This window comes from Microtus ochrogaster, chromosome X (genome assembly GCF_000317375.1).
Source record: "Microtus ochrogaster isolate Prairie Vole_2 chromosome X, MicOch1.0, whole genome shotgun sequence".
In the NCBI taxonomy this organism is placed as follows: Eukaryota; Metazoa; Chordata; class Mammalia; order Rodentia; family Cricetidae; genus Microtus; species Microtus ochrogaster.
Window position 1 is genome coordinate 45624551 of NC_022026.1, and position 19743 is coordinate 45644293.

At 34.2% G+C, this 19743-nt stretch overlaps 1 protein-coding gene across 2 annotated transcripts in view; it reads right to left on the reverse strand.

Annotated features, from left to right (window-relative positions):
* Positions 1-585: 585 nt before the first annotated feature.
* Ap1s2 (adaptor related protein complex 1 subunit sigma 2) overlaps positions 586-19743 on the reverse strand; it is a 26363-nt gene continuing 7205 nt past the window's right edge. Inside the window, exons 3-6 of one of the 2 annotated variants that reach the window (XM_005358765.3) lie at positions 19131-19239; positions 17334-17471; positions 3663-3671; positions 592-2917 (exon numbers count right to left, since the gene is read on the reverse strand). In XM_005358765.3, coding sequence (XP_005358822.1) covers positions 2870-2917; positions 3663-3671; positions 17334-17471; positions 19131-19239 — 304 coding nt within the window. In that variant the 3' untranslated portion in view covers positions 592-2869. Of the gene's footprint in view, positions 2918-3662; positions 3672-17333; positions 17472-19130; positions 19240-19743 lie in introns of both variants that reach the window. The other variant, XM_005358766.2, reaches the window with a different exon arrangement.

A 19743-nucleotide genomic window follows, 5' to 3' on the forward strand; every position in this document is an offset into this window, starting at 1 on the left:
CATATGGCTTTAATGTTTTTCACTTAATTGTCTCATTTCATCAATCCTGATTCTCTAGTCCCAGAATTCGTATTTTTACTTACCACATAGAGAATAATACATCTACATCTATTTGACAATATCCCTATTGTTGGAGTTTTAAAGATGACCCTCTTAGATTTGTTTGTCCTTCACCTGGGGGCTGTTGTGGTGTATATCCTTTTTGAATAGTGTATTGTGAAAGTTCTTTATATACAGGCATTTTGTCATTTCCCAGAAAATTAGAGTCACTACTGACTCCATGCACTTTAAAACAGTCCTGGTTTAATAATCACAGAAGAGTGATCAGCGGAGAACTGAATGTAGGATCGTGTATATTATCCCTAGCGTTCCCAAGATGCTCTCCTCTCAGTCTTTCACTGTCGCTCTGGACCTTGAGATTCAGTCACGTGGTATTTAGCAATCTGACATTTGAGAGTTCATTAAAGATGCATACAGGTTGTGTGCAGTGGCTTATGCCAGTAATCCCTGCAATTGGGGGCCGAGTGGTGAGGGCTGGAGTGAGACTCAGCCTCATTTCAGGAAAGAAAAAAAAGGCACAAAATGTTAAAAAATGTTTAAGAAAATGCAACTTGTTTTGATTCTAAATGCTTGCTTCACACTAAAAATTATGGATTAGGTTCACTAGGTTCATTAATGCTGAATAATTTTAAGTAAATTCGGTACTTTTAAAATACTGTTCAAACTTCAGCCAAGATTATGTAAAGATTGTTTTGTATGTGTGATGTTGAGGCTTCCAACATGGTAGGCAAGGGCTCTACCACTGAGGTACATCCCCGGTCGTAAAGCTAAATATTCTTAGATCATGATGGAAAAGGAAGACAACTGAACAGGTGATTACCTTCCCCTCAAATGTTAATTGGCCAGTACAGACTGCAGGGGAAGTTGAGAAAACCTGTGACTAGATCATTACCCCGATAGTGACTTTGAGCTTACATTTACTCTAATGATCGGGTGCCTGTGTGTCTGTGCTAAACCACTTACCACTCAACTCCACATTACTGACAGAAGCCCACAGGCTTTTCAGTGAACAGCTGCACTCACAAAAGCCCTTTAAATCTACAGATGACTGTTCAACTTCATTTGCTGAGAATCCTTTCCTCGTTCTTAAATACCTCAGGCTTAGAATGTACCGGTTTCTATTCGTAGTAGCAGAAGGCCCCATAACCATTATCACTGTTGTAACTGGAAGTTTTGACTTGTTGCTTACATTAGGCAGCAGTCAGTTGCATGTGCTAGCACTTCCTCATGTAGGAAGTGAGGATTCATCATTTGGATATTATTTGATTATCCGGAGTAATCTGAGTTGCTAAATCAGAAAGCGTATAGAAGGCAATTGCATCAAGGTTTTAAAAGTGGCATTTATTAATTGAAAATAAATGCGTTGTAAGTTCTTGATAGCATAGAATTCATGTGATTTTTTTTTTAATGAGCTGGATGTACATGGAAATTCCTTGACTCTTTTGCCGTTTTTGTGTGTGTCTGCAAGCACTATCACATTCCAGTGCAGGGAATGGGGTGTCAGATGAGAGGGATTGTCAGCACTGTATCGAAAAAGCAGAACCCTTCTTTCAACAGCTCTCCCTAGTTTGACAAAACTTTGGAAAGAGATAAGAGAACCACCACAGTGTTTGTAGAACATTTATTACTATTAATCAGTGATGTGATAAGACAGTGTTCAAGTGGCTTGAAAGTTGTTCACAATCACAGCAAAGCTTACTCCAGCCTAGCATATACAGGGCAAAGTAGAAATCAGGGGGATGTGTTCAGGTATGTGTCAGTATGTATAAAAGTGATGCCGAGCATTTATATAGCTTGAAAAAATAGAGGGCCAACTAATGCCATTTACTTCACTCAACTCTCACTTTGCTCTATGAAAGGTATCTTAAATTTCCGTAAGACTTCCGATGACTAGGCAGTGATATGGAAGGAAAGGGAACTGCTGTCGAGTTTGTAGCACTTATAATTGGAAGGAAGCAATGGGGAAGCAAAAAAAAAAGGCTTTAACAAGCACTCCAGAAGGAACATTCATGCTTTAGATTATGACTTTATGTAACACTTCGTGAAGTGAGAAACATACCTGGTAATTTACCATCCTACTTAGTTTGGGGCATTGAAAATAATTTAGTAGCTACATGATTATGACCACTAAAACTTCACCTCAGGAGTCGAATGTTCCTTGGCCTTAAAAATTATGTGCTCAAGATCAGGAAAGTCTTTGTTCCCTGTCCCACTTATTCAGAATACTTAATTTTATTGTAAAATAGCATCATTCTAAGTTAGTCCTCTAAAGCATCGATTCCCTTTGTTTAAAATGTATGTTGTATCCAAATAAGGTTCTTTGGTACAAATTTGGCTGCTTAAATTTTCAATAAACTTTCTTTCATTTGATACGTGATGTGTAGATTTCCTTTCTTCTTACATATACTGAAATACTACTCAAGTCTTTGGTTTCGTCAAACCAGGTTTCACAGAATTTAAGTTTCCTTTTTCAAGTATAGTAGTAAATGTATTTTGCCAGATTGTTGGGTATACATGAATATAGACATATCATTTTTATATATGCACATAATTATGAGACTGACTTTAAAATGTCCAGAAGTGTTACTTTTTCTACATCTTTCTAATTTGTATTTAGGTCCCTTAATTTATCATTTGATTAACCAAAGTTCCCTTTAAAAAAAATTGGGTAGGCCTGAATGAAGCAGCTTAGCAAAACAGTAATACTGACAAGACATCATCTTACACCATTAGCTAACATGGACATGAGAGGCAGTGACCATCTACAGTATGTGAAATGCCACAAGAAGTCATCAGCAAGGGAGGACAATTATGTCAGTCCAATTTCTTCAAGAACACTGCGTGGGGTTTCAGCTTCCTGTGGAGGAAAAATGTGAGACTCTGGTAAGCAGATAGAGGGAGAGTTTTAAGAAATGAAAAGCTCACATGAAGGGCATGCTCATTTCAGAGATTGAAGGAGGCAATTCTACTAGTGACAGCCAGTGGTTTTCAAAGATTGATGCCTAAAACATTGAAGAATGTTTTCAGCATTTACTAAATACCTAATTTCTGAGCTAGGCACCACTGCAATAACAAAAAGCAATCAAGCCCATTGTAAACTGACTAGCAATGTATGAAATTATATACAGAAAATATTAAAATTCAAAATGTCTCCCAAATAAAAAGCCCCTCTTCACAATTTCTAGTGAGTCATCTAGAACTTTGAATAAGGTTTGCCTTGTCGCACATTATCTAGAGAAATGTCTAGGTTTTCTTAACTGTCTACTGCAAATGGTTTAGAAACAGCCACCTTTCTAGCCTTCCCTTGGGCAACCACTGCCACTGGTGGAGGTGACATGCAGAAGAAACACTATGAAACAAAAAGCCTTTTCATCTTATGTAAGAATGAATATTTGTTTTTAAATGTCAAAGCCAAATCACCCAAATCTAAAAAAGGTATGTTAAAATTTTCCAAACTGGCCAATTTTGTACACTACAAAAATAAAAAGGGACCACATAGGTCAGTGATTAACTATTACTAGCAATTTTATAATTAAAAGGCAACATTGTTCCTTTAATAGATGAAAACAATGTAAGATTTTGTTATCCAATAATAAACTTACTTTTGCATCCTAATCAGGAGACAGCACAAAACAAGGAAAAGGAAAAGTATATTACATCAGAGTTCTTAGAATGTTAGGTTGAATGGTAGGAAATGCACTACATAGTGTAATCTTAAATGACTTAAAATCTGTGGTTTCCATATTTGGAAAACAAAAATAGTACTTACCTTCATGTGTTGAGATTGCGTTTAAGGCTCAATGCCTGAGTTAAAGAAAGTGCTTCTACATATATTAGCTGATAGTTACACAACTGAAATCTAAATGAAGGGATTTAACATTTAGTACTAAATATTATAGCCAAAAAGTTCATAGAATGCCTGTTAGTATGCTTGTCTAGTAATGAGAAATGGGTGAAAATCAGCTTTAGTGAAAGGACATTTTTCCAAAAGGTAGTATAATCTATGAAGTAAACTTGCTCCTGCCACCAACTGAACTTCAATGTGATCAGGTGACAGATCTAAGATGGAGGAGAAAAGAAAAAGGTAAACATTGCCACAAGAATGTAATCACCTAACTAGGAATGTGGGGAAGTGTATGGCATCAAAAAGTCCATTTTTGGTTTTTGATGGCAAGGAGTACAAAAACAAAAAAAATAGGCTTGCTAAAAATTGAGACAAAAGGCCTATGAACCATCCAGTATAAAATTTCTTTGGATCTAATTTAACAAATTATAAGAAGGCATTGATTCCCCTCCGATCATTAGGAAAAGCTGAGGCAGGCCCAAAACAAAATTAAGTACTTTCCATTTTGTTTGGTGTGGAACTGATCTGCTAGGAATACACACAAGCATTAGAGATGAAATGGACACAAGTGAGTATGAGGTTGATAAATGAGCGCTCTGTATGGGATTCTGGTTCGTCTGTTTTCATGATAGTTTCTTGAGGCAGTGGAATAGTGATGCCAATGTCTTAGGCTTAAAAATGTTTGGCTTTAACAAATACATGGAGAGTGACATCTGAATTACTAAACTTATTTCATACTGTAGGCTCAAAAATGGTTAAAATGGTGAATTCTGATATTTTTTTAAAACTACAACTTGAAACATTACTTGGAAAAATGAAAATATAAAATGTTATTTTATCAAAAAGGATGGAGAAGAAAAAAAGTCATTCACATCAGACAAAGTACATGAGAATTTAAAATTAAGTCATTTTAAAAACTTCATGCAATCTTTAATATGTTAAAGGATCCCCGCACTGAATTTTATACAGTTTATATTCTCAGCCCATCTAGATAAAAATGGCCCATAACTATTCCCTGGGTAATCAGATTTCTCCAGGGTGCTCACTGCCTTTTGTCTGAAGAGAATAATGTTGCTTTCTGAATATGTATTATTTAAAATATATGTCCTTTCTAAAAGACCTAATTTACACATTTTATTTTATTCCTTTAAGACTAGATAAACTGAATGTTTGTATAAACTTAATAATACAAAATGTAATTTTTACAAGTTCCCACTGAAATTGTAGCTCAAAATCATTTAGGGAAATGATTAAAATAGAATGGTTGTTACCAGGGCCTTCCTTCAGTGAGAGAGAAATGGGAAGTGGTTGGCTGATGAGTTATGTAATTTCAGTTCTGCAAGATGAAAAAGTTCTGGAGATCTGTTTGTACAATATGAATATGCTTATCACTAGTGTAGGCTCAGAAATGGTTAAAATAGTGAATTCTATGTTATTTTTTAAAAATCACAATTTTAAAATTACCTGGAAAAATGAAAATATAAAATGTTATTTTATCAAAAAGGATGGAGTAGAAAAAAGTCATTCACATCAGACAAAGTACATGCAATACTTTATTTTAGACATGCAGGTAAAGCTATTCAGAATCTGCTAATTTAAAGCAAGCAGCTGTATTACAGATACCCCACCCCCAAAAGCGCAACATTTTGTTACAGCTCAGCACACAGCATCCAAAACAAACAGGCATGAGACAATGCATATTTATGCAACATTAAAATCAGATGAACAACATGTAGGGTGGGAGGATGGGAAAAATGGAAATGAAAGACCAATGTTTTCTGATATGATGCTTCAGATGGTAATGGAGATAGTTCATCTATACAGCTGCCTAATAACTACATTTCCTATAACATTTTCACAGATCCTTTAGTGGGAAACTGGTTTGGGTAGTTTTTTTGGCATATTTAATTTTTCTTTTGAGACAAGGACCCTCTAGGTAGATTCATCTTCCTATTGCCTCAGCCTCCCAAATGCTAGGATGACAGGTATACACTACCATGCCTCTGAAGTTATTGTTTAATGATAATTTACTTAGGCTTTAAACTCTAAACAGTGAGTTACCTGGTAGTTTTTATAATAAAATATGCTAAGTGTTATTAAAAATTTTTAATATTTCAAAAATATACAACTATAGTTAACACAGCACTGAGTGTTTAAAAGGCTTAATATATTAATTAGGAAGCCATTAACTAATAAAATAAATATATTTGGATATTGAAAATGAATATAAGAATTTTTGTATCATATAAGTAGGCTCAGTGTTACTGCTTCAAAAGTGTTGTTACTGAGCAACAGACATTTCAGGAGACTGTGACACAGCTTTCCGATAGTTCTTAAGGGGACTGTTTGACACTGCATAAATGTGGTTCAACATATAAATGTTTTAGCCTTAGGCCTTATATAATTGTAACTGATCTTTTCTTTCTTTTATTGCTTCAACATACACTTTCATGTGATAGTCAAACATATTAGCTCATACAAACCGTAAGATAATCTTAGTGTTAAATAAAGCTTGGTTTTCTTCAACAATGGACTAAATACTGTGGTGCTGCTAATTTTTCCTGAGTTCTTAACTGTATTTTCTTTGGTAAACATTTGTGATTGCCCAGCCTTTCTGTTATACTCTCATAAGATTAATCACAGATGGTTTACTAATGAAAACTTGTATGTGTTTAGGATATTAAAATATTCACAAGTCATATTTTGTCAAGAAGAAACAGTGGTAGACAGAAATAAACTACATATCAATATCATATACAGAATGAAAATGAAATTAGGAATGTGCACAGAAATAATACAATCACAAAGGTACTAGCTCTAAGATGCTTTTTATCTTTTTACAGGAGAATTAGTCACCAAGCTGAGGACATTTTCTTTCATAAGTATATCAGTTCTCTATTTCCTCTGAAATTCTGCATAGTCGATGAGCAGTCATTTAGTACACAGGGACATTAAAATATTCATGGCGTGGCTACAAAAGAAATGCATATATTCTTATACACAGTATACAAGCTGATGGAGACACAATCACATTTTGAGATTGTTTAGTTCACAGTAAAGTTATCTAAAGCATCAAGTTTGCTTTTGCTCTTTGGTTTTTGGCTGAACATTTATGTTCTTAAAAAATGCCCAGTTCAGAATTACCTTTTTTCAAGTTCACACTATATAACAGTAAACAAAATGACCTACATTCTACAGAATCCTAAAGCACTGTACTAATCTGAAGAGATTGCCAGTTTAAGTCAATGCTAGTTAGTGGCAAGTTCAGTTAGAATACTCCCTTTTCACCCGTGTGTTACATTCATTAAGGTCCTATTACAATAAGGAGAGATCCCAGAGAAAAGCTCCCCCAAGAGCAAGTTAAAACTAGTCACTATATGGCATTTTTAAGTATCAAGGAAAGCTTTTAATTGTTGACTTAGCTAAAAAAAATGTGACTTTGAGGCTACAGATTAATTTTTAAGTCCTCAAATTTGTTAAATGTCTGTGCCTACAAATATATCTAACAAAATATTAGGTGTTCTCATACCAAAAAGTGACAAATAACCCAAGCTAGGGTCTTAAGTGCACTTTCCAGCATCCAGATTGATTTTAAAGTTGGAACTATAAAAGCTGCCCCTTTACCATTTAGAATAGTGTAATGATAAAACAAACAAGTAACGTAATATTAGTAACAAATGCCCAGTGCTTAATTTTCTTATAGAAGTTTTCATTCTCACAGGGAAAGTCTAATTCTGTACTAACAGCATTAATGATTTACTGTTATTAAAAACACTTTGTCTGACTCTCAGCAGTAAATCAGTAATCCCAATTATGGGTTATTATAGGGAAATTTTTCCTACAAAGCATCAATTTAATGAAATAATAGGGGCTATCCATTGGAATTTAAATGCAATTAACTTTCCAAATAATGCAAAAATACAAATAATAAGCTTGACAAAATTATAATTAAAACTGAATTCATATAGCCTACTACATTTTGATGCATGTCTGTACTCCAGCTCGTATTCTAGTATGCTTTCTTATACACAATCAATCTCTTGCTGTGATACATAGTCTCTGTGTTCTGGAGAGAGAACAAGAAAAGTTTAAGTCTCAAATAACCTTATACTTCAATACCAGTTCTTTGCTTTTATGTTACAGTTTTTTAAACTTTCTGATTTTTCAACTTTAATATCATATCATATGAAAAGCAACCAATGTAAAGGTTTATGCACATTGAAGGAGAAGGGTGGTTTTCCAACAGGGCTGAATATATTAAATAATAAAATAAAATTTAATAAAGTAGTTTCATAAAATAAAAACTATAATAAAATACAGTCATTCCTTCCTAGAGAAAACTTACAAGGACAAAAATTCTATATAAGCAATTTTGAAATATGGCCACCTCAGGCATTGCCGTCACTTTTTAAGTAACAGGTTTTTGGTTGTTTTTTTAAATTACCCTTTGGAAAGCAAAATGGTTGAAAATAAGTCAAACTAATCTTTAAAGCCAAAGGTTCATATTACTGTTCTTAAACAAGAAATTAGTACCCATCAATTGTCAATAATATTCTTAATAGGAAGAAACCCCTTTTCATTGGAAAAGCAGCAAAAAATAGCCTTTAAAATGTACAAAAATAAGTGAAGGTATATACAGTAAATCTTTTAGGTGCTTTAGGATATAGGAGATGTCCAGTTCAGACTGAACATCTGAAGAAGTTCTGCTATAGATAACGACTGTTATAACAGTAGCCTTAATGACTACTTAACATTTAAAGCTGGGCTTTAAAGTCAAAGATTTAACTATGTCTGTATCAACATTTTTTCTCTTCATATTCAAAAGATATATAGTAAATTCAACATAAACTTAAGTATTCTGAACCTTCATACTATCAGTACATTTTTTGAGTAAAAAAAAAATGTAAGAACTAGGGAGGTAATGGTAAGAGCTTATCACAGCATACAAGAGATCCGCACAGCTAGGTCTATTTTGCTCTTCCTTTGGAAACATATATACATATATATATGTATATGTACATATACATATATATATGTATATATTATATCCCATCAAACTGAACTTATGAATATACTAAAATTCTGGTGATTTAAATTAAGTAGGAATAAAGGCTAGAATAGTACTGAGAAAAATGTAATCTAGTTGCATTATATAAGCATAAACCACTAATTTTCCTTAGTGCAGATTCTTTGCCAAGATCAATTTTTCTGAATAAGAATTAGAAATTTCAACCTGAAATGGGCCATCACTTTTGGGCAATCCCTTTGTTCAGGACTAATTTTTCTTTATTGAATCTGTTGCCAAGTCCCATACTTTGCTTGTTATCTCCTCCCCAATCCCCGGTAGTTCTCCTCTAGATGATATTTTTCAAGCCCAAGAAAATAAGAACTTTCTCAATTTTGCTCACTTAGCTCATGAGGAAAATAGATCTCCAGCTTTACTCCATGAGTACCTTATAACAAAGGGAATGTTTTCTTGCCTAAAACCAGGGCATCAGACTCTGCCCCTACCTCCCTTTCAATCTAGCATACTTTTCCCTTGATTCCTAACGGCCGTCACTCTTTGCATGAGCTCCTTCCCAATACATATGCTTTTTCAACTTTCCTCTGCACTGAGAATAATTTCATTCTCAAACTATAAGAAAGACTAGATGTAGTGTGGCATGATAAGATGTCAAACATAGCAGACAAGAATCAATTTCAATCTGTTTTCAAAACCATCTGTCTTAAAAAAAAAAAAAGACAAACCTTACTACCATGAAATTTCCTAGTTATTCACCATGCTAAGCTTATGACAGGGATCATCCGTAAAACTAACAAGAGAGTTTAAAGACTCTTAAACTAGCAATTGCATCGGCTTAACTACTGTTGAATTGAGAGATGCTTAAGTAAGCTAATGGTGTTAGATATTCAGGACTGAATGGCTGTGACACTGACTGTACCATGGGGAAAAACCATCTGAGCTTTGGATTCACTGGCACCTAGAAGATTATTCAACAGAATTTCAGAGGAAATGGTTTCTATTTGTGTAAAGCAAATATAAGGAAGTGTGATTTCAAGTTTATCACCTTACTGCAATGTTTAAAGGAGTTTCTGCTCATACTTCTTGTGTTATAAAATAGTAGTTTTTATCTCATGTCTTATAACACGATGCTCCTTTTATATCTGACCCTAACTGAATTCTGTGGCAAAGCATGCAAACTTCTTATGCTCAACATTTTATTTAAGTCTGTCTATTCTTTGAGTTAGAAGCTCCAAAGGGCCACACAATAGAGTAAATTCACTAAGATCTATTTTGAACAATAAATTTTAAAAATAGAACTGAGAACAGTTCATAAGGCACCTTTTAGATGATAGGGTTCATGATGTAGTCCTGCTTTATGAACATCTGTAAATTAATAAGAACCTCTACTGATTTTCTTTGGAATTATATTTCTAATTATTTCTATTATTTTAATTATATGTAGGCATGTGTCTCTGCATGTAAGCATGTATATGAGTGCAAGTGCCCACAGAGGCCAGAGATGTCAGATCATCCTGGAGCTGGAGTTACATACATTACATACTGATGTGTGTATTGGGGACTGAACCCAGGCCTCTGGATGAATAGCAAGTGCTCGTAAGCATCGAGTCAGCTCTCCAGGCCCCTGCTGATTTTCTCTAACATTAAGTTACTAATGAGTAGCAAGAGCTTTATAGCTGCTCCAGATGGTTAGTGTATAAAATGGACAAAAGCTCAAAGTGTTTTACTCTGTCTGCTGAACCTTTATTTTAGCAAATTCTGCTCAGGTTTTTACCATCTGTGATATTACAACGTGAACCCTCATTCAACAGCAGCCTTCTTCTACCAAAAAATTCATAATACTAACTACATGCTCGTTTTTCTCTTTAGAACAATGGAGTGAGGAGCTTTATAGTGTCAATATCCTGCTCCTTGATCATTTGTCATTTCATATGTCTTGAGTATCTTTCCATATCATTACACAGAAACTTAGTCTTATTTATTTTACAGTTATGTTAGCAACTGCAGGTATGATTGCACTGTAATCTTCTTCACTAATGGACATTTGGGTAAATTCCAATGGCTAAATATTATGCCGAGCCTATGTCTTGGTGCATATACATATGTATACATGTACATTTCTCAGTTGGATACAATTCTTAGATGTGCAACTAATGTGACAAAAAGTATAGTACACATTTGATCATAAAACAGACACCACAAAACCATTACATACTATTAAAAAGATGTAACAGCTTATAAATGAAAATGAAATTTTAGTTCAAGGTGTTAAATTAAGTCAGGGTTTCTTAACTTGAATACAACTGTTACAATAAAAATTTTTAAAGGGCTAGTTGGTATTTTAATTTGTGTTCCCTTAGTAAAGACTTTGTGTTTTTTCATCCTTGACTCAGTCAGCTCCTCTGCGCTTTCCTCCCAGTCTACTCATCTATTATTTTTGCCTTGAAAATAAGTGGAATAACTTTTATTTTATCTTAAAAATGCTACTCTCAAAGCTGTTAATTATAAGATACGAAGGACAAATTACTTTCTCTGGCATCTAATTATACTTTTAAAATAAAACAACAGAAAAATTAGCTTAGACTAAAATATTTTAAGTTTATTCTAGTATAGATGTATTTGCCTTCAAATACCCTAAATTTAATCAGTTTTCTAAACATATGATTTCTTAGAATCAGAGTTGCAAACAAACTGCTCAAGACTAACAGTGTGAGGCAGAACAAAAAGTCTGTAACAAAAGGAAGTCTGTATATGTAAACTCCGGCCACTTTATTCTTCCTTTAAGGAATGGTCACATCTAAAAGCGGATGAGGAGATCGGCAGAAAATTCAATAGTGTTCTGCCTGCCTGCAGGGTAGATTCAATCTTGTTTCCACATAAAAACCCAATTACCTTAATAGAAGTGAACAGATCTAGTTGTTGTTGAGGAAATTAGATTATTCAGTGACATCCCATAAGCTTTTCTGTGGGCCAGGTTCTAAAGGCACCCGTAGATTATCTCCCCAGTTGCTAGTTACCAGGCAAAGGTAGTTTATATGAATCACAAGGATGGTTTTTTAAATAGCCATTTATGTTTTCTTTAACATACGTTGTTTTCACATTTTAAAGTTTTTTTCTACTCCTTTCTAGTTCTGATTAATTTTCAACCATTATTTATACTGAATACTACATATACTATTAAAAAGATGTAACAGCTTATAAATGAAAATGAAATTTTAGTTCAAGGTGTTAAATTAAGTCAGGGTTTCTTAACTTGAATACAACTGACTTTCGGGGCTGGATAATTCTTTGGTGGGTGTGTCCTGGACAGAATAAGGTATTTAGCAGTGTCCTTGGTCTTTACCTAGTAGATGCCAGTCACAATGCACTCCTGAATGTGCACGACTGCCCCATCTCATTCCTAGGAGAATGTATGAGTTTATCAAATTGGCTCTACTTGGTGGATAAGATTATATTCTAGTATGTTGGCCTGTATTTACTAATTTTTCTACTATGGGGATTAATTTTTAAGCACAGTGGTAACAAAACAAATTATAATGTCAGTATAACATCAAACCTAAAATTTTCATCAAGTACTGTTTAATGAAAAAAACTGATCATCTGGAATATGCTCTTAGCAGGTCCTAAACCTGGGATCATGAAATCAATTGTTAAGATTAGCACTTAAAAAATGTAGAATAGAAAAACTGAGAGAACAAAGCTAGAAATGGGAATATTATTAAATAATTTTTGTTTTGTACTTGGTATGCCCTATGATATAAAATTGCATTTACTACTATGGGTTCTAGTGAAAAAATCATTTCAGGATCAAATTTACAATAATTTGATATCTAAATTATTTTGGCTTTTAATGACTAGAAAAAGCCAAGTGGAGCTAAGAATACAGGTCTGTGATAGAGGGCTTGCCTAGCACAAGTGCTACCCTGAGTTCTATCCATCCCCAGGCACTGTAAAAACAAACAAGAAACAAAGCTCAGAGTAGCCAGAGCTGTTCACCATGAGTTAGAAAAGAAACAACAAGGGAGGGGGGGTGTTCCAAAGAACAAACAAAGGAAAACACTGACTAAAACTATATAGAATAAAAATGACTACAATCTGAAAAGCAGACGCCAATGACACTAGTCATATTGCATGGCACTAAAAGTAAAGCTAGAGATTTACTATGTCTTGTGTATCTGCCCGCTTCTAGATTGTCTATTTTAAGCATCAATAAAACCTCATTTTTCCAGAATCTGTTCTAGCAGACCTACATTTAAATCCTCTTGTAGTAATAACTAGAGCCTTAATTTTTAACCCAATTAAAGAAAGAGTTTAGGCTCAAGAGTTATAACATGAATGAATGGTAATTAGAAAATAATTACAGGGGTTTTGTCTTCTTAAAGCAAATCAGAAAAACATAACAAAATGTGTTTTGCTGTTAAATGATATTGTATATATTTGAAAAAATCTATGCTTTTAAAACAATTAAAATATCTGTGAATCTCACTAACATGCCTAAATATTCTTAATTAGGAAGGTTTAATTTTTTGAAAAACTTAAATCTTCATGTTATAAAATACTTCAAGAAATACTTATTTGCCTAATGTTATTATAAAAACCTCATTTCTTTAAAGAAATCAGTTTTCTCTCAAAATTCTTACCTTTCCATTTTTATGCAGTCCCACAGATTGATTACTTTCACAAAGACATAGCAGACTATTAAGATATTTCATGCAGGCCTCAGCACTAAAACAAATCAATTTTAGCAGGAGTAATTCTCCATAGACTAGTGCTTTCTAAACGAGTCAGACAAACATGTGCAAATCCAGTGACTCTGTTCATAAAGTGGACCATCTTCAAGTAGAAGCAAATTCATGAGTATAGTGCTTGCTTTTGGCACCTCACTTCTTTTCCATTTCATGGATTACTTTAGTGAGAAACAATACCAACAGCAAACAAAGCTCAAAAGAAAAAAAATCCCCACAAATTTTAAAATGATGCTGTTAGTATAAGAAAAAAAGGTCAACACATCTCAAAGCGCTGATCAACACCATCATGCATCTACCTTTAGGGTTATAACAAGCCCAACGCCTAATATTTAATTATTTGATCTTCACAGATCAAGCAAGGACTTGAAATCATCTCACGTGCAACAGTCTCTGCATAGTGCCATTTTATCCATGCCACAAAAATGCTAATAGTTACCAATAAATAAGTTGGGGGTCAAAGGAACTAAAGTCTTAGACTGCTCTTTATCATAAGATATCCTCAGACAAACCTCCCCATTCTTCATTCTGGCTCTACAAAATTAAGGAGCAGAGAAAAACTGGTAAGTGCTGACTTCACAGGGGAATTATCAATATATGTGGTTATAAAATAAGTTCAGCTGCATCATTATAACTCACCTTAGCACACAAAAACTAGCTATGTGGGGAGGGAAATATAACTTTATTAATCTCAGCATGTCATAGCTTAATTTAAAAATCAACTTTAGTACCAGTGGCATTTTGATATGACATGTTTTAAATTCTAACAGTCAAATATTAAAAATTGGATAATGGGCCAATTTCTGGGCTTTCCCTCCCAAAGCTAATAATGAATTCATGCAACCAAAAGAACTAAACACAGAATTGGTCCACAAATGTCAAATATGAAAAATATACTATTAAACCACAATGTTTATTAATATTTTTACAGCTATTATTCAGATATACATTTATTTTGTTTTTATTACTGATTGCAGCATAACAGAAGAAAATCTACTCTAAACACTGACATCTGCCCTGCTTGCCCATAAAATGCAAGACTACCTAAATTTCATATTTATATAAATTGGGCAAAAGCAAAGTTTTAATAAATTTTCTGAATAGAATTAAGAATAGGAATATATATTTCACAAATTTTATAAAAATATATAAAATCAAAATTATTCTAACTTGTATAGACTATTAAGCCAACATATAAAGTTCACTGTTAATTCAAAATTATATTTAGTGCTTTAAATACTCCAAATAAAGATTTGACACTAAATAGAAAAGTTATAATACATGAAAAATTACATTTAGATTATGTTTCTAGTACTTTTACTGCAAATTTTAGGATACATTAAGCTAAACTAGCTATACTTGAACAATTTTAGAAACAAAATCACCTGAGGACACTGATGAAGTGACTACTATATTTCAAATTATAAGATCTAGAAAGTTATTATAGACCTAGGTATTTTAACAAATCTTAACAAGGAGACTTCTGAGAAAATACTGTCTATAAGTCTACATATTCAATAAAGGGTTCAAAGTACTGATAATGACAATAGTGAATATCCTCAGGCCTAGAGGTAATAAATAGCACACACTGCTATAATAATGCTTTGTACCCCCTTCATAGGGTAAAATACACACTATGCCATTGTTGTCTTATAAAGCATAGAGCAATTTCCAAGTAGCACTTAGAAAGTAACTCAGGAACAAGAAGATACCAGTGCCCTAAGCATTACTCTCTAGGAACACATTAAAAGCAAAACCTGAGCTTTAATGGCTTTAAAAATGTCTTAAAAACAACAAAGAATTAACCAGAAAATGGTGACAAACAGAAGAAATACTAAATTCTAACACAAGAGATTATAATTCTATAATAATTAAACATTATTAAGACAAGACTTAAATATGAATAATTTCTAATTCCTAATCCTGGGGCCTATCTTTTGGTTAGTTTTATTTTTCATATTTTGGCAGGGCCTCAGGTTGATCAGGCTTCCTTCAGAACTTACTTTGTACCCCAGACCTTGAACTCCTGATTTTTCGGTCTCCACAAGTGCTAAAATCACAGGCACATATTATCATATCTGGTTTATGCTGAGTAGAGGACTGAATTTAGGGCTTCATGCAAGCTAAGCAAACACTCTTCCAACTGAGCTACATTACATCCCCAGTTTGACATAATTGCCTTTTTTGATACTGTTTTTTTTCTCCTTTGATTAGTAAACAACAAAAAAGACATGCTAACTTTAAAACCAATATTATAAAAGTAGAATGTACTCTTGGAGTCAGCATACCTGATGTTAAAATTACAAACCTCCAAAATGACATGTTTGCAATCAATTAATAAGCAACCGTGGCAAACTGTGCTCATTTGACTACCAAACAGCAGATAGCATGAGGGGCTGTCACTGAAATACTACAGTTTTCCACTCACCAACCATTTTTCTGATAACTACAACATCATTAAACACACAGTTCACTGCCTCACGTTTAAGAGCTGTAGACTCTGGATGACATCAACACAACTTGGCGCAGGCCCTCCAGCTGACTGACTGATAGAGGATTCACTAGGTGTTCCCTCCACCACAGACACCAAAAGTAAAGAAATTTTAACAGAGAACAAGTTATTCTCCTCCCCTTAGTCATTCCTTTAAAGCTAGCCATTTCAGAAATGCTAGAAAAAAATTTAATTTAAAGTCTGTTTTACTAATTAAAGCCATAATAGGTATGTAATAAAAGGTTAAAATAAACTAAGAATACAAATCTACTTTTGACACTTTAGTAAATGAACCCATGGGACACAAATATTCATTTATGTTGTGTGTGTGTGTGTATATACACACACACACATGGTTTTATATATACCGTAATGAAAATACCTATTTTTTTCTTTACTAACCCATTTTCATGCTAAGCTTTCTATACTGTAACAACCACAATTAGTTCTAACCCATAATTTAATTTGGTACCTAAGCATCAAGCACATGAATTAGCTCAGGACGTTGAAGGCAATTAGAAGAGAAAGGGGGTTGCTATATTCTGGGATATGGAAGTTAACATAGGAATATAATAGTTTTGACAGAACATGGTTAGTTATTTCAAAAGAACAAAGAGAAGTACAAATTTATCTTAAGTTAATTTTGTTAACACAAAGCCAGAGGGTTCTATAAAAAGCATAATTAGAAAACACTAACATTTGCTTGGCTACATTTGCACTTAATGGACATGAAATGAAAACATGAACCAATTTGGAAAGGAAATGCCATAATCTCACAGTCAACTCCTAATTATCCACACTAATGAAAAAGGTGGGGGGATTTTAAGTAATTCAAAACAAAGGATGAGGAGTTCTCCAATGTTGTTATTTTTGGCCAATTTTCCCCCTTTTAATATATACATTTATTTTCTATTTATTCATTTACTTATTTTAATTCAAGTAGTCTGTTGTCTAAATCAGCCTGACTTGCAGGCCATCTCCACAGAGAACCATCCATCCACAGATAACTGAGTTGATGTGACTGACACATATTCCAGTCAAACTGTACATGAACACTACATACCAAGCATGCTTTGAAGTAATTTCTGAAACTTGTAGGAATGATGACTGAGATTTCCCTAGCAAAAGCAAAACATGCTAGTTTTCTTTTCAGGAGCCTAAGTAGCTTACCTCCTGCAGGAGATCAGCCTGTTCAATTGCTTTAAGGACATTTTTCTTGGACGTTTCCTGAACTTCTCCTCCCAAAAGAAATTCATCCAAAATGAAATAGGCCTTCTCAAAATTAAAGATGATATCAAGTTCACACACCTGAAAAGCAAAAGCAAAATGAGACAAAACAAAGCCTGTTAAAACTTAAGCTAAAGATGCTTATTCACTACTAGGTAATGAATAAAATCTGATCAGACTGAACTGATCTTAATTCTTTTCAAAATGGAAATCTTGCTGATTAAGCACCATTGATTTAAATAAGCTTTAATTTTCAAATCTCAAGTACTTGACAACACAATGCCTAAAAGTTAAATCTGGCTCTGCACACGCCCTATGTAGTCAACCCAATAATTTTCCACTCATAGAAACCAATCTTTAAGTACATATTCTTGAGTAATGTGATTAAGCTGCTAATGATTCTGAAAGCTATACTTCACACTTCCAGAATGCAAATGTCAGCAATAGGACTTTTCTATTTCACTAGTGTTCGTGTGTGTGTGTGTGTGTGTGTGTGTGTGTGTGTGTGTGTGTGTGTGTGGTGTACAAGTGTGCAAATGGGTGTTGTTTCTTGGGAGTCAGGGTCTCTCACTGGGACCTAGGCCTCACAGACTAGGCAAGGCTGGCTGTTCTGTGAGCTCCAGAGATCTACCTGTCTCCATCCTCCTGGAAATAAAAGTCAAAGTTAGGGACTGAAGAGATGGCTCAGCAGTTAAACGCACTGTCTCCTCTCTTCCAGAATGTCAAGGTCCAATTCCCAGCACCTATATTATAACTCACAAGCACCTGTATCTCTACTTCAAGGGGAGTTGATAACTTTCTTTTGGCCTCTGTGGACACCAAGAGTGCAAGTGATACATAGACGGGCATGTAGGCAAAACACCCATACACAAAATTTAAAAAGCAGCAGCAGCAGGAGCCAGCATTGGCTTTTTATGTGTGCATACTAGGGTTAAATTCAGGTTCTCATGCTTGTGTGGTAAGCATTTCACCAACTAAGCTATCTATTCAGCCCCTCAATTTTACTATTTTAAAACTTATTCTCACTATTATAATTAAACGAGTAGATCTGCAGGGCCAAAGATTCTGAAAGTTGACTTAGATGCACTGACAAGAAATAAGAGTCAGTGCAGGGTGGCGGTGGCACACACCTTTAATCCTAGCACTCAGGAGGCAGAGGCAGGTGCATCCCTATGATTTCAAGGCCAGCTTGGTCTACAGAGTGAGTTCTAAGATATCCAAGACTACACAGTGGAACCCTGTCTTGAAAAACCAACTAATCAACTGTAGCACGATTAATAAAAACCCAGAAGGTAAAAACCCCTGAAGGTCAGAAAAGCAAAGCATCCAGCCACTGGCTCTTACCTCTGCCTCAGTCTGAAATGGTGATACTGCCTCCAGGAATCTCAGAATGAGATTGAGTCTGAGAGCTGTCTCCTCCCATCTTATATTCCTCTCTAGGGCTGGCATGCACCACTATCGCCTGGTTTCTATGGCAAACTAGTGTGGCTACTGGGATGAAAGGTGTGTGTCACCACTGCCTGGTCTGTAAGGCTGGCCAGTAAGGCTATTTTACTCTCTGATCTTCAGGCAAGCTTTATTTATTATTTATTAAAATACAAATGAAATATCCAACCAACTATAACCAACCAACCAACCAAATAAATAAATAAATAGCCAGTCCTGCCTCTCCTCACAGTTAGAATCCCCAAATAATAAGCTTATCAGAGACAAGATAAAAACTAATCTACTACTACTCACGCTGCCAAAATACTTGTCAAGTAATTCCACGTAACGATGGATAATTTCCAGGGTAATCAGTTCATTGTCCTGATCCTCAATAGCACAGCAAAAATATAAACTGGCATATCTGTAATGAAACGGAATCACAGAAAAAATGTTACCCCTATAATCATGTTTTCTAAATATATTTTCAATGTCCTGTTGTACTAGTCCTCATGTTTATTATAATTACATTTATTCTTCTTTTAAAATAAATTTGTTTTCTCCTAGATTACAAAAGTAATAAATGTACAAGAGAAATTTTGGAAAACACCAGCAAAAAGAAAAGAGAAAAAGGAATAACTCAATCATGTCTCTTAGAAGGAGTAATTGATCTTGCTCTTCTTTTCAGGTTGCTTTCTGAGCATTTAAAAATATAATTGAGCCAGTTTTTCTTTAGTTTACTTAATTAGAACTAAATATACAGTGTGATTGATTCAAACTACAAGCAAATGGCGAGAAAACAAGCTGTCAATATATCCCAACTGACGGACTTATTGAAGATATTGTCATTGTTTTAGAATATGTCATTGACGAATAATGTATACAAAGAAATCTCAAATATGCAAGCCTGTGGTCTTTTTTTTTTTTT